General features: G+C 45.4%; 1 protein-coding gene across 1 annotated transcript in view; it reads left to right on the top strand.

The window, feature by feature from the left end:
* ATR (ATR serine/threonine kinase) overlaps window positions 1-14,579 on the top strand; it is a 130,990-nt gene that overhangs the window by 6,251 nt on the left and 110,160 nt on the right. Inside the window, exons 2-6 of the mRNA XM_040349120.1 lie at window positions 2,887-2,978; window positions 5,215-5,364; window positions 8,440-9,323; window positions 12,201-12,391; window positions 13,837-14,031. Coding sequence (XP_040205054.1) covers window positions 2,887-2,978; window positions 5,215-5,364; window positions 8,440-9,323; window positions 12,201-12,391; window positions 13,837-14,031 — 1,512 coding nt within the window. The remainder of the gene's footprint in view (window positions 1-2,886; window positions 2,979-5,214; window positions 5,365-8,439; window positions 9,324-12,200; window positions 12,392-13,836; window positions 14,032-14,579) is intronic.

The following is a 14,579-nucleotide window of genomic DNA, read 5'->3' on the forward strand; positions in this document are numbered from 1 at the left end:
AGGGGTCTAAGTGTTTGGCTGAAGCCATTTATTATTAGTCAACTGTGTTTACTCTTTTTAGATCATAATCACAACAGAAACTACCCAATTGACCCTGATCAAAAGTTTACATACCCTGGTGATGTTGGCCTGATAACATGCACACAAGTTGACACAGGGGTTTAATTGGCTATTAAAGGTAACCATCCTCACCTGTGATCTGTTTTCTTGTAATACGTGTGTGTGTATAAGGCCGGGTACACACAGTCGTCCATCCGATGAGAACGGTCCGAAGGACAGTTCCCATCCGTTAACCAATGAAGCGGACTGATGGTCTGATGTGCCTACACACCATCAGTTAAAAAAACGATCGAGTCCAACGTGGTGACGTAAAACACAACGACGTGCAGAGAAAAATGAAGTTCAATGCTTCCAAGCATGCATCGATTTGATTATGAGCATGCGCGGGTTTTGAACTGATGCTTTTGCGTACTAACCATCGGTTTTGACCTATCGGTTAGGCGTCCATCGGTTAAATTTTAAAGCAAGTTCTCTTTTTTTGGACCGAAGGACAACTGACCGATGGGGCACACACATGGTCGGTTTGGACCGATGAAACTGAACTTCAGTCCGTTTTCATCGGTTTTGTCCGATTGTGTGTACAAGGCCTAAAAGGTGAATGAGTTTCTGGACTCCTGACAGACCCTTGCATCGTTCATCCAGAACTGCACTGACGTTTCTGGATTCTGAGTCATGGGGAAAGCAAAAGAATTGTCCAAGGGTCTGCCAGAAAAGGTAGTTGAAATGTATAAAACAGGAAAGGGATATAAAAAAATATCCAAGGAATTGAGAATGCCCATCACCAGTGTTCAAAATGTGGAAAATGAGGGGTTCTGGTGAAACTAAACCACGGTTGGGTAGACCAACTAAAATTTCAGCCACAACTGCCAGGAAAATTGTTTGAGATGCAAATAAAAATGAGTCGCCAGAAGAAAGCCATTACTTTGCAAATGCTCCAAAGTATCCCACTTACAATACGCCAAACAGCACAGACAAGCCTCAAACCTTCAGGCACAAAGTCATTTGGAGTGATGAGACCAAAATTTTGCTTTCTCTTCCGTTCATGGACGGACACAGCAGCAATCTTGACAGTAGGGTATTATCCTTCTATTAGGAGAGGACTAGACAGAAAACATGTTAAAGTGTTAAACACACATCAAAACTGTACAGTACCGTCCAGGGGGCAGTCCCTCTAGGTACAACCCCTCTCCCTGTAGCAGCTCAGTTTTTTTTCTGCCTAGCATAGGAGAAGGACCTGGCTCCCTGTGGGCCCATTGGTCTTGGAGTTTTTTTCTACTTTTTTTGTTCCCGAGATCTACTATCAACTGCCGACTGGATGACAGGCTGGACATCAAATCCTTGTAGTCCCCCCCCCCCAGTTTCGGCCATCGAGCATGTGCAGACCTTTAGCTACGAGCTGGGTCGGCCACGACATGCCCCGTTGCTCCAGGGGTGGCTGGTGAGTTACATGCTTCAGGGCACACATATGAGTGGGCTAAATGTCCGTGTCACCGTGTGCCAGGGCTGATAGCCACACCGTAACCGCACGGGCGATGAGTCTGTCAGGGATGCTTCCAGTGAGTCCACGCAGGATGGGTAAGTAGCAGTCCCCCTGGTCTGGCAAGATGGCACGGCTGGGCATTCCCGGGGAAGCCGATTAGGGGATTTCCACCCTTCCTTTCCTCCTCCCTATGCTCTGGGAGCTAGGCTGGCTGTGTCTGACCGGGGATCCGTCGTGAGGGGCTCCATCCACTAGCGGGGGGCTGCGCTGTGGGGTCTGCTCTCCTGGGGGTGCTATCCGGCTGCCATGTGCGCGGGGGACGGGTATTCGCTGCCTGCTGTGTGCTAGTTTTTTTCTCCATGCGGCCGGCGGCCATTTTGGCGGCGCCCGGCGCTGTTTTGCTACCTATCTTTCACTCGGTGGCCATTTTCTTGTAGCCACATGCTTTTTGTTTACAGGGCAGCCGCTCGGCACCCATTTTGTGAGGGAGTTTGGCCTCTAGCGTTGGTTAGATGGCGCAAATAGCCTGGACACTCTACAGAGAGGCAGAGTGACACGAGCGGCTGTTCAGGGAGCACCTCTGGCTGGAAGAGACGGGCAGCAGCTGTGCAGTGACCGGTTCGGGTGGTGAGTTCTCTGGGGGGGCCCCTCGTCTCTGTGGCAGCTAGTTGGGTGGGCTGTGTACCTTGCCTCTCGTCCATGGGGGTGTCGGGTGCGTGGGTCAGCATGGCGTCGGAAGCAGACGCCTCTTCCCCTGTCATACCTGATTTGGCAACTGGTGCCCCTGCACCTGCTGGATCTGTGGACGCTGATGTCGGCGATCCTGGAGGCTTTTGTTGCCAGGGTAGAAGCGGCGCATGGGTAAGAGCGGGTAAAAAACCGCAGCCCCCCCAGCCATCTTCCAGGGACATCTCTGACACAGAATCCCAGCTGCGGCTCCCAGCCCTGGTTCTGATGTGTCAGAGGATGTGGACCTCAAACGTTCGGACAGTGAGGTTTATGTTTGATCTATTTTTATTGGTGATGTAGTTTATTCCCTGAGTGCTCGCAGCTTTAAGGCTAGGTTTACACCTGTGAGGGTGATGTCACTGCGGGACCTGCACAAATTCTCGTAGCTGCAACCACCCGCAAAACCGCGTCTTACATAGCCGTGTAGATGTGAACCTAGCCTAAGATAGTTGGTTAATGATTAGTAATACGGAAAAAAATATATATGTATAGACCTAGTGTAAAATCAGTGTAAAAATTGTATCCGCTCGTAGAAACTAAAACAAACATAGAAACCTAAAAAAAAACTACTGATAAATCCTGTAATTTCCATGAATTATTCTGTTTTTTTATTTCAGGGCAAATCCTGAATCTTATGATGCTGTTGTTCAGAAACCAAGACAGATCCTGTGCCAGTTTGTAGACCGGATCCTTACTGATGTTGACGTTGGTAAGTATTATTCACTTTATTGTAAGTGTTAATAGTTTATTATGTAACCTTTAGGTGTGGCAGGAGCTCATATGCCTCGCTAGTACACATGTGGTACTAGGATGGGGATGCTTTTGGCTGCACTGCATTGTGGGCTTGGGTCCGACTGTGGCTTCTGTGTCTCCCTCTCCTCATGTGCATTGCTTTGGGACATCCCAGGCAGTCATGATTTATAGCTTGCTCTGGGTCCTGTGATATATGCGATAAAGAAAACCTGGATTTTTTTGCTTGCATGTAACATCCATTTCTTGGAGTATGTCAATGGACAAAGACGTCCATCTCCCCTCTTCTGGGGTTTCATTGCTTGGTACAAATCTGTGGTACTTCCTGTATGGGAGGGGTTATATAGGGGAGGACTTTCTCTCAATATCTGCCAGTGTCCATTCACCTATAGTTGGTGTATAACCCAGCTAGTCATGATTTATAGCTTACTCTGTATCCCATAATGTACTCCAAGAAATGGATTTTACAGGTAAGTACAAAAATCTTTTGACACCCTAGGCCAAGGATATGCAATTAGCGGACCTCCAGCTGTTGTCTCAAGTCCCATGAGGCTTGTAGTTTTGCAACAGCTGGAGGTCTGCTAATTGCATATCCCTGCCCAAGGCGAAACCTAATTTTTCCACCCCTTTGGCCCCACCCCTGACTCCACCCCGTTTGCCCTGTCCATGTATAAAATGCAAAATGAGTCTGAATTTGACTTTTGGGTGCTAGTAGCTGTGTTTTATATTTTGTATTCTGTGTTTACATTTCTAGCGCAGCATTAGCCTTAGGGCTTGTTTTTTTTTTTTTCTGTCCATGTATACCCCACATTTTTAATGAAGCCTCCTCCAGGCAGGCTCCTTCTGTTACCAAGCTAAGAGCACTGCTGCCAGGCACTACAGCACTTGATTGACACTGCCGGCGTTGATTAGGAAAGGTCTATAGGGAGAGCGGACTCTACAACAGCGAGGTGGGGCCAGGGGACACAAGATTAGGAATCGCGTATGGGCAGAGCTGGCTGTGGTCACGTCACAAACGGCAATCACAGGTCACTGATGACTGAGCAGAGGCGCAGCAGGGGATGTTTCCTTGCTTCCATTTATTTGGGACACAGTCCTGTGTTTTCCGCCACTCCTGCGCCTCTGACACTATGTGCGAACAGAGCAGCGGCTGCCTGCTGATGCTGAGTTATAGTTACTTGCTGCAAAGAGAAGAGTAGGAACACCAGCGACTGGGCGCCCTTATCAGCAGTGCGCCCTAGACGGCTGCCTAGTTTGCCTAGTGGTAGCACTGGCCCTGGTTTTCTAGGGTTGCACTGATACCACTTTTTTAATACAGGGTACAAGTGCTGATACTTTTTGTGGAGGGGTGGGGAGTGGCTGTCTCAGTCTCTCAGCAGATTGCTGAGAGGCCGAGACAAGCATCAGACTTCAAACTGCTCTCTGCTAAAAAAGGGGTCACAGGAGTGCCAAACTGATTGCACTCCTGTGACCCATAGGAGAAGCCCAGCCAAACAAGCTCAGGCTGGAATTCTCTTTTAATAATAACGTGCAATGCCAAGCTGAGGTTTCCAAAACAGTATGGACTCCATAGAGAGAGAGATAGCATTATGTTCCTGTACAAAAATCAGTTCAGGTTTGGGCACCAATTCAGAAAAAAGATATCGGGGAACTGGAGAAAGTGAAAAGAAGGGCAACCAAACTGATAAGCATGGCATGGAGGATCTCAGCTATGAGGAATAATTAGAAAAACTGAATTTATTGAGAAGAGGAGATTAGGGGACAATATGATCAACATGTATAAATACATAAGTGGTCTATAAAGTAAACTTGGTGTTGAATTATTAAATTTAAGGTCATCAGAGAGGACAAGGGGGCACTCTTTACATCTGGGGGAAAAGAGATTTCATCTTCAAATAACGAAAGGCTTCTTCACAGTAAGAGCTGATTCTGGCCAGTTTAGTAGATTGCTTTAAAAAAAAGGCCTGAATTCTTTCCTAAATACACATAATATAACTGGATACTAACATTTATAGGTAAAGTTGATCCAGGGAAAATCGGATCTTGTTTTTTTTTTGCCTACCTCTGGATCAACTGTGGGTATAGGATTGTGTATTTATTTTTATTTTTTCCCCTATTATTGTTTGAACTAGATGGACTTGTGTCTTTTTTCAACCAGACTAACTATGTAACTAACTGTGGTGTTGCATTTTCAGTGGCTGTGGAGTTATCCAAAAAGATTGAGTGTCAGCCAAGCTCTGTAATGTTGCTGGACTTTATTCAACACATCATGAAATCATCTCCACGTATGTTTGTCAGTTCCATGAATAGTGCTCAAAATGAAGAAGTTGATCGCAACTGTATTGGTAAGCCACCACTGCTCTAACAATTGCCTGAACTAATGCTTATAACATACAGATAAATAGGGAATTTTCCCTCAGATTAAAAGAGAAGTTTTTATTTTATTTTTTATTCTCTATTCATACTTACCTCGGTGGAGGCAGACTCAGGCTGATGCCGCAGCTGTCCCCCGGCGTCTCTGCACTGAGAACCGAGCCACTGAACATTGCCGACTGTCATTCAATGAAAAAAATGTGGGAGAAAAATCAAGGCTAGAGATGTATACCATAGACAGTTAATTTTGCCACGTGTAGTTCAGTCCCCTACTGCATATACAAAAAAATATTTCAACCCACAGTGATTGAAAACAAAAGGGGGGACTTATATAACCACACTGACTAAATGGCTTGTCAAAAAATATAAATACTTTATTAAATAGTCAAAATGGTAGGTGAATAGGTACAAACAGGAGGCTAAAACAGTGTAGTGGTACCTGAACCAAAACACTTTCAGGTCTACACAAAATACATACACGACAAGGACATAAATGACATAACAAAAAACACAAAGTCCGGACATCAGGTGGTTAGGGAGGTAAGCTCCTCTCTCACTGAGGGAAAATTCTGCGTGGACAGCAAAGCTTCTTAAGGAGAAATAGAACCACCTCCCAGACCCCCCTGGAGGCTCAAACCCAAAAAGAAAAGGACGAGGAAAGAAGGAGGGAAACAATGCTAGCTGCAGCTAGAAGGCTACTTAGGTATGATCTAGTCTGCAAGAATTGCAGGGTCAACTTGAAATTACAGCTGTCCAATATGATCTCCACTGGAGGTTCACTGGGTATGTGAGAGCGGTCAGACTGAATTCACACCGGGACTGAAAACCATCAAGGTCCTGAACTTAACTGTGCAGCGTATATAGATATGGCCAGCGAGACTAACCATGTGTATCACAACGTGGTGAGTAATACGTTACCACTTTCATATGTTCGAACACTTCATCTGCAGACCATTGCGTTGCTCCTGATGATTGTTATCAAGCGGAGTTCATGACCACATAGTGTCTATGACAGTATCAGCGCTGGCTGGGGTGCTCAATATGGATTAGGGAACAGTGATAGCTGGCAGCTGACGGACAGGACAAAAAAACCTGGTTCCAGGAAGGCTGGGCAGCTGAATAGTTTATCCTGTGTTAGGAAATCTATTGCAGTCGCTGTGAAAAGCTGCTAGATGGCCATCTCCATCCAGTGTCCAAATCATGACACTTCCTCATTCAGGCTCAGCGTCACTATGGGGGAGTAGTGCAAGCACTTGGTTGCATGGCGGCCGGACGGAAATGACGTTGACTAGTTTCGCAAAGGTGTGCGTAGCTTCATCTGGACTGTCAGTCAGCATGGCTTCTGCTCCACTTTTCGGCGCTCATTGTAGCACTGAGATGTGAAGGGGCTGGGAGTGGCTGTCTCAGCGGCTCGCTAAGACAGCCATCAATCGGGGCAGCTGACGGATCCTGGCTTGGAAGTCGAGATGACGCGCTGCCTAGACTGATGGCAGTGACGTCAGCGGAGAGCAGACTTCAAACCACTCTCCGCTGAAAACAGGTCACAGGAGTGCAAAACAAATTGCGCTCCTGTGACCCATAGCTTAGGCTGGACTTCGCCTTTAATGAATGTGGTGAAAGTTGATATAGCAAAGAATATCCAATAATGTTTCAGCAAAATAATAATAAAAAAAAAAAATTATTTTGCTTGCATACAAATGGTTAATGGAAATCAGCAGAGCTTCACCGCATTCACTAAATTAATTTGCAAAGTGAACAACCTATTTTGGCTTTAGTAAATTACTCCCATGGCATCTTTTATCTCTAAAGTAGTCCTAACACTACAGCTTAGTAGCCATAGCACTGTTGCTTAGCCGAACTCCATATAGAAGACGAATGTAAACAACTAAGGGCTCTGTGTTCAACCATTTAACGATTGCCCCCATAGCAGATTTACTACTACAGTGCGGCTGTTCTGTGCAGAATCGCTCGCGCAGGTGTGTGTGTATATATAATATATAATGTGTGATTCTGCATGTCCACCTAGGGGGCGTGCCACTTCTGCTGAGAGTACTCACAGTAGAAGCCGATCTGCAGGTGCTGGGCAATGGATGTCCGCTGCACCTGCCGGTCATCGGGCAGAGACATGGAACAGAGCTCTTCTTATGTAAACAAGGATTAATGGATTTTGTGTCCCTGCAAAGCAGCAAATAAAATCACTCACTTCCCTTAGTAAAAGCAGCTCACGGTTTACACAAAAACACTGGCTAAGCACACAGTTAATCCCTTTGATTGCCCTAGTAGTTTAACCCCTTCCTAGTCATTAGTACAGTGACAGTGCATGTTTTTAGCACTGATCACTATATTGGTGTCACTGGTTTCTGACAGTGTCAAAGGTGAGTTATCCACCTCGATACTCCTGTCCCACCATAAGTCGCTGATTGCCGCCATTACTAGTATAAAAAAATATAATTCCAGTGTATATACCATAGTTTGTAGACACTATAACTTTTGCGCAAACCAAACAATACACGCTTATTGGGATTTTTTTTGGGCAAACCTAATGTAGAAGAATACATATTGGCCTAAATTGATGAAGAAATTGTTTTTTTTTTATTGGATATGTTTTTATAGCAGAAAGTAAAAAAAAAATAATATATATATATATATATATATCCTTTTTTTTGTTCAAAATTGTTGCTCTTTGTTTATAGCACAAAACATTAAGAACCACAGAGGTAATCAAATTTGTGGGAAAAATATCACATAAATTGTCAGAGAAAGTAACGCAGTGCCATATCGCAAAAAATTGCCTGGTCATGAAAGGGGGGTAAATCTGGAGGTCACACGGTTAATAGTTTTTATTTACTTTGGAACTTGAAGACTGCGATTGTAATGAGCATGTGTCAGACAGTACAGTACATATGACAGCCGCTGTCAGATTTTGGTGTGTGTGGTGGGGAGGGGCTCTTGCCTCATAGTCGTCTTTAGGCTTAAATGGTTAATGCATAGTATTTTTTTGTGTTTAACAACAACTTGCCTGATGCTTCTTTTTTTTTTTCACTTAGAATTTAGTAATTGGATAATCACCAGGCTACTCCGCATTGCTGCCACACCAAGCTGTGAACCTTTACACAAAAAAATTTCTGGAGTCATCCACTCTTTACTCTTCCTTTTCAAGAATAAAAGCCCTGTTCTTTTTGGAATCCTTAGCAATGATTTGTTAAATCTCTTAGAAGATCTAATTAACTTGAATGAAATAAGCTTAGAAAGGTCTGTGGACTGGCCAGTTACAGTATGCAGGTTTTTGTGCAGCTCAATGGAAAACCAGTTCAACCTAAGAGCAGCACCCTTTCAGGTGCAGCACATGCAGCAAGTGGAGTGTTTGGAGACCACATTGTTAATGGTTCTGGCTGATGATGACCACGATATCTCTGCTTTTTATTTTCAAAGGCAGAACCTTATACTGTGGGGAATAGGATGTTCTTTGCTAGACTATGGAGGAATGCAGCTTAAGAGTCTGGCACTGAATTTCCTAAGAGAGCTTATCATTCTGGGAGGACCACCAGAACAACCTGCACATTTTTTCTTCACTGTATTTTTTGGAATGTTGGCATGTGTAAAAGATATGGATTTGGAAGAGCAGTTGCTTTTTGAGACTCCAATATTAAAGCTGGTGAAAGTGCTATTCTCAATGGAGCCTGAGTCCTACACAGGCATAGGACCTGTCTATCTTAATATGTTACTAGCAAAGCTTGCAGCCTTGTTTGATGGTGGAATACTGAAAGATGTTCAGTCCAATATTTTGAAAGAATCATTTTGTCATATGGCTTACTATTTCTTATCTGTTGTTCCTCTGGGCTATGAGTCTGCTAAGGAGGTTCGGAATCAACAGGTTTCTTGCATCTGTAAAGCTTTCGTGGACATTCTTGGAGTTCAGAACCAACATATGGTAAGTCAGGGTACATCATTTCCTGTGTAGAATATAAAATGACAGTAAATTAAAAACTTTTATTGCGCCAATACTTGTCTCATTTAACCACTTCAGATCCGTAGGACGTCCTGGGACGTCCTGGACTTTGAGTGGTGATATCTGAATGATACCTGCACCTGCAGGCATCATTCAGATATCTCTGTCTTCAGCCGGCGATTCTGTGCACCAGAAGAACGATCAAAGTGGCGGTTCCGCCGCTCAATCGTTCTTCTAGGCAGCGGGAGGGGACGTCCCCCTCCCACCGCCATCCGGTGCTTCTCCGGGCTCTCCCGTGCCATCGGGGGCCCGGAGAGCGAATCGGCCTGCGCGCGTTGCTAAACCATAGAGATGACTGGTGACCAGACGGTCACAGTCATCTCTATGACCGTCGGAGGGCCGGGCGCGACGTCACGCCCGGTACCCGGAAGTAAACAAAGCCGCAATCGCGGCTGTCGGCATGTAATCGGTGAAATGTTTTTCACCGATTTCATGCTTGTAAGCCTGTAGGAGAGATGTGGGGTCTTATTGACCCCACATCTCTCCATAAAGAGGACCTGTCACAGTGATTCCTATTACAAGGGATGTGTACATTCCTTGTAATAGGAATAAAAGTGATCAAAAAAAAAAAAATGTCAAAAAAAGTGTAAAAATAAAAAAATGAAGTAAAAAAAAAAAATAATAAAAAAAAAAATTTAAAACGCCCCTGTCCCGGTCGCTCGCGTGCAGAAGCAAACGCGCATGCAAGTCCCGCCCAGATATGTAAACACCGTTCAAACCCCACATGTGAGGTATCATCGCGTGCGTTAGAGCGTGTGCAACAATTCTATCACTAGAGCTACTCTGTAACTCAAAAATAGTAACCTGTAAAAAAATTTAAAGCGTCGCCTATGGAGATTTTTAAGTACCAAAATTTGGCGCCATTCCATGAGTGTGCGCAATTTTAAAGCGTGACATGTTGGGTATCTATTTACTCGGCGTAACATCGTCTTTCACATTATACAAAAAAATTGGGCTAACTTTACTGTTTTGTTATTTTTTAATTCATGAAACTGTTTTTTTCCCTAAAAAAAGGCGTTTGAAAAATTATTGCGCAAATACCGTGCGAGAAAAAAAGTTGCAATGACCGCCATTTTATTCCCTAGGGTGTCTGCTAAAAAAAAATATATAATGTTTGGGGGTTCTGATTAATTTTCTAGCAAAAAAATTGTGATTTTTACGTAAAGGAGAACAGTGCCAAAATAGGCCCGGTAACGAAGTGGTTAAAGCTGAGCTCCGCTGAAAAAAAAAATATTAAAAGCCAGCAGCTACAAATACTGCAGCTGCTGACTTTTAATATTAGGACACTTACCTGTCCTGGAGTCCAGCGCCGTCCGCAGCAGAGGACGAGCGATCGCTCGTCACTCTGCTGCCCCCCCCCCCCCGCCATCCTCGATGAGGGAACCAGGAAGTGAAGCGCTCCGGCTTCACTGCCCGGTTCCCTACGGCGCATGCGCGAGTCGTGCTACGCCTGCCGATTGGCTCCCGCTGTGTACTGGGAGCCGAGTGTTCCCAGAACACAACTGGGGGACGACGGGAGGTGACGTCATGCCCGAGACTGTGTGGCCGGAAGTGGGTGCAAATACCTGTCTTTAGACAAGTATCTGCACCTCCCTCCCCCCTGAAAGGTGTCAAATGTGACACCAGAGGGGGGAGGGTTCCCATCAGCGGGAGTTCCACTTTAGGGTGGAGCTCCGCTTTAAGAGTTTTGTAGTCTACTTCCAGTGAGTATAAGTTTTGAGTTTATTAAAAGGTTTACCCAAGAGTAACTATTAAGACATTGCGTGCCAGTTGATATTCTTTTTCGTGGTTTTTTTTTTTTTGTTTTTTTTAAAGGTATGTTGATGATCTATCTAGTGGTTATTTATTGTGCAGTCAGAATCCTTGGTTAACCCTTGCATGCCTATTTCTGACATTTGTTGCTTACAAGTTAAAATCCATATTTTTTGCTAGAAAATTACTTACAAACCCCCAAACATATTATATATATATATATATATATATAGCAGAGACCCTAGAGAATAAAACCAAAATAAAGTTAGCCCAATTTTTTTGTATAATGTCAAAGATGATTTTAAGCCGAGTAAATAGATACCTAACATGTCATGCTTTCAAATTGCACATTTGATTATTTGTATTTCTGCCACAAGGAATGTACCGTATATACGCGAGTATAAGCCGAGGACCTAATTTTACCACAAATAACTGGGAAAACTTATTGACTCGAGTATAAGCAGCCTGACCTCACTGTGTCCATTGCAGCCTGACCTCACTGTGTCCATTGCAGCCTGACCTCACTGTGTCCATTGCAGCCTGACCTCACTGTGTCCATTGCAGCCTGACCTCACTGTGTCCATTGCAGCCTGACCTCACTGTGCAAACACTGTGTTCAGTGTTCCGAAAATCAAGATCGCCCTCTCGTTCGTGATAGACGAGAGGGCGATGGTAGTAGGCGGAGTAGGAGAGCCGCGGGGGGGGGGGGGGGGGGATGTATCGACGTGAAGGGTTTAAAGTGATATTTAACAAAAAAAAAATTAAACACTGGTGCCAGGCAGGGTTTTTTTATGACAGAAGAGAACCTAATGATCTCTTCTATAACAATGCTTCCCCCTGCCTGTCGGTGGTAATGTACACTGAGATGCACAGCTGAGTAGATGCACGACATCCGCTGTGTGCTGTGATTACATTTTCTATTTCCCTGTGCAAGCATCATTGCGGCCTGGCCATTAGAACAGCGCAAACTCGGAAGGAAGGGCAAGAGAAGAAAATATTGTAGAAAATCTTTACAGAGTGTGTAATGCTATTTTCCATCTTACCTAGTACTTGATCCCTTCACTGTATGCTGTGCTGAGAAGAGAAGGCCTGGAAGTTTTACAACAACTGCAACAGGAGGCACAGATCACAAATACAGATTCTGAATATGGTGGCAGCAGCAGTGATGAAATTCAGGAGAAACGGCCACGTTTAAGTTTAACAGCGAAGGCTCGGAAGAAACAAAAGCCATCTGCAGGGTGATTCCCTTATAGCTCTATTTGTGATTTAGTTTCCATGTTTTGCTACCTAAAAATATGGTGGTGGTTATTATCTTCGAAAGTAAATGTTATTTCTCTTAGTAATCGAGGGACGCAGCCAACCTCTGGGATATACGGGGCCCGAAACTCCATGACGATTCTCTGCCATTTGACAAGTTCCTGATGTCTCTGCTCTCGCTGCACAACCTACACTCTCTTCCCCGACAATCCCTCCTCCCCTCCAATGTAGTTCAGCTCATTTACTCTCCTTTTCCCTGCCACACCTGTTCTCGGAGTTCCTCTCTTTCCCCTCCATCTATGCAACTCCTTTCTCTGAAATCAGGTCCGCAGCAGCTCTCCTCCATGCCAGCAGCAACTCAGGTCCTGACACAGACTTGTGGTTTCCGCAGCCCTCCTTGCGTGGCTTTAATGAAGCTTTTCCGGGTGCAGATGCCTGTAAGGGATGGGGGGAGGCGCCGATGACATGGCCAAGTGTCGGACACCCGCAGCAGTACCGCTCAACCCCGCTGCTGTCACCCAGGGTAACAGAGCCGAGACACCACGCACTCCTAATCACTGCACTCTGTACACTCCTGATCACCGCACTCTGTACACTGTGCACTCCTGATTACCACACTCTGTACACTGCACACTTTTGGTCTCTGTACACTGCGCACTCCTGATCACTGCACTCTGTACACTGCGCATTCCTGATCACCGCACTCTTCACACCGTGCACTCCGGATCACCACACTCTGTACACCCCGTGCACTCCGGATCACCACACTCTGTACACCCCGTGCACTCCGGATCACTGCACTCTGTACATCTACGTGCACTCCCGATCACCGCACTCTGTACACCCAGTGCACTCCGGATCACTGCACTCCGGATCACTGCACTCTGTACATCTACGTGCTCTCCCGATCACCGCACTCTGTACACCCCGTGCACTCCGGATCACCACACTCTGTACACCCCGTGTACTCCGGATCACCGCACTCTGTACACCCCTTGCACTCCGGATCACCGCACTCTGTACACCCCTTGCACTCCGGATCACCGCACTCTGTACACCCACGCGCAGTCCGGATCACGGCACTCTGTACACCCACGTGCACTCCGGATCAACGCCCTTGTCTCCCGTGGCTGTTAATCAAAATCATTAAGCCATTTAGGACTGGGTGGGTAGGATCTCCTTGTCAGAATGGATACACATAGCTGTGACTTGGCTTGTGTGCCCCCATAGCAAGCTGCTTACTGTGGAAGATCCAGGCTGCTCTGTGCAAAACCACTGCACAGAGGAGGTAAGTATAACATGTTTGTTATTTTAAAAAAAACAAGACTTTACAATCGCTTTAAAGTACTGCATAAACTTTCTTTAATAGTGATGCTTTTTATACTTGTAACAGTGTAGTACATGTGGGCTTTTCTGCTTCTAACAGGAGACATACAGTGGATGCAAGGTCCAAGATTGCATTGTGGAATTCTCTATATGGGCAGTTTTTGTCTTTGCTGCATGCATTGGAAGGAGACGATGTGTCTGAAGACAATGTGGTCTGTTCTTTAGAAGGCATTGCAGTAGTACTGCGTGTTGCTGCTCTTTGCACAGCACATGTTTCTGAACCTGATTCTTTCAAGTAAGTAACTTCTTATCCTAGTTTTCTCTTTTTCCATACTATTAGCTGCTACATATTAAAGCGGGAGTTCACCCATAAATGCTGTTTTTTGCTCTTTTACCCTTAGATGGATGCTCATTTAGTCTAGGGGAATCGGCTAGTTGTTTTAAAATCCGAGCAGTACTTACCGTTGTAGAGGGCGATCTTCTCCGCCGCTTCCGGGTATGGGTCTTCGGGACTGGGCGTTCCTTCTTGATTGACAGTCTTCCGACGGTCGCATCCATCGCGTCACGAGTAGCCGAAAGAAGCCGAATGTCGGTGCGGCTCTATACTGCGCCTGCGCACCGACGTTCGGCTACTTTCGGAAAATCGTGACGCGATGGATGCGAACGTCAGAAGCCTTTCGGAAGCCTGTCGGAAGACTGTCAATCAAGAAGGAACGCCCAGTCCCGCAGCCCATACCCGGAAGCGGCGGAGAAGATCGCTCTCTAAAAAGGTAAGTAATGCTCGGATTTTAAAACAACTAGCCGATTCCCCTAGACTAAATGAGCATCCATCTAAGGGTAAAA

The sequence above is a fragment of the Rana temporaria genome, chromosome 4 (genome assembly GCF_905171775.1).
Source record: "Rana temporaria chromosome 4, aRanTem1.1, whole genome shotgun sequence".
In the NCBI taxonomy this organism is placed as follows: Eukaryota; Metazoa; Chordata; class Amphibia; order Anura; family Ranidae; genus Rana; species Rana temporaria.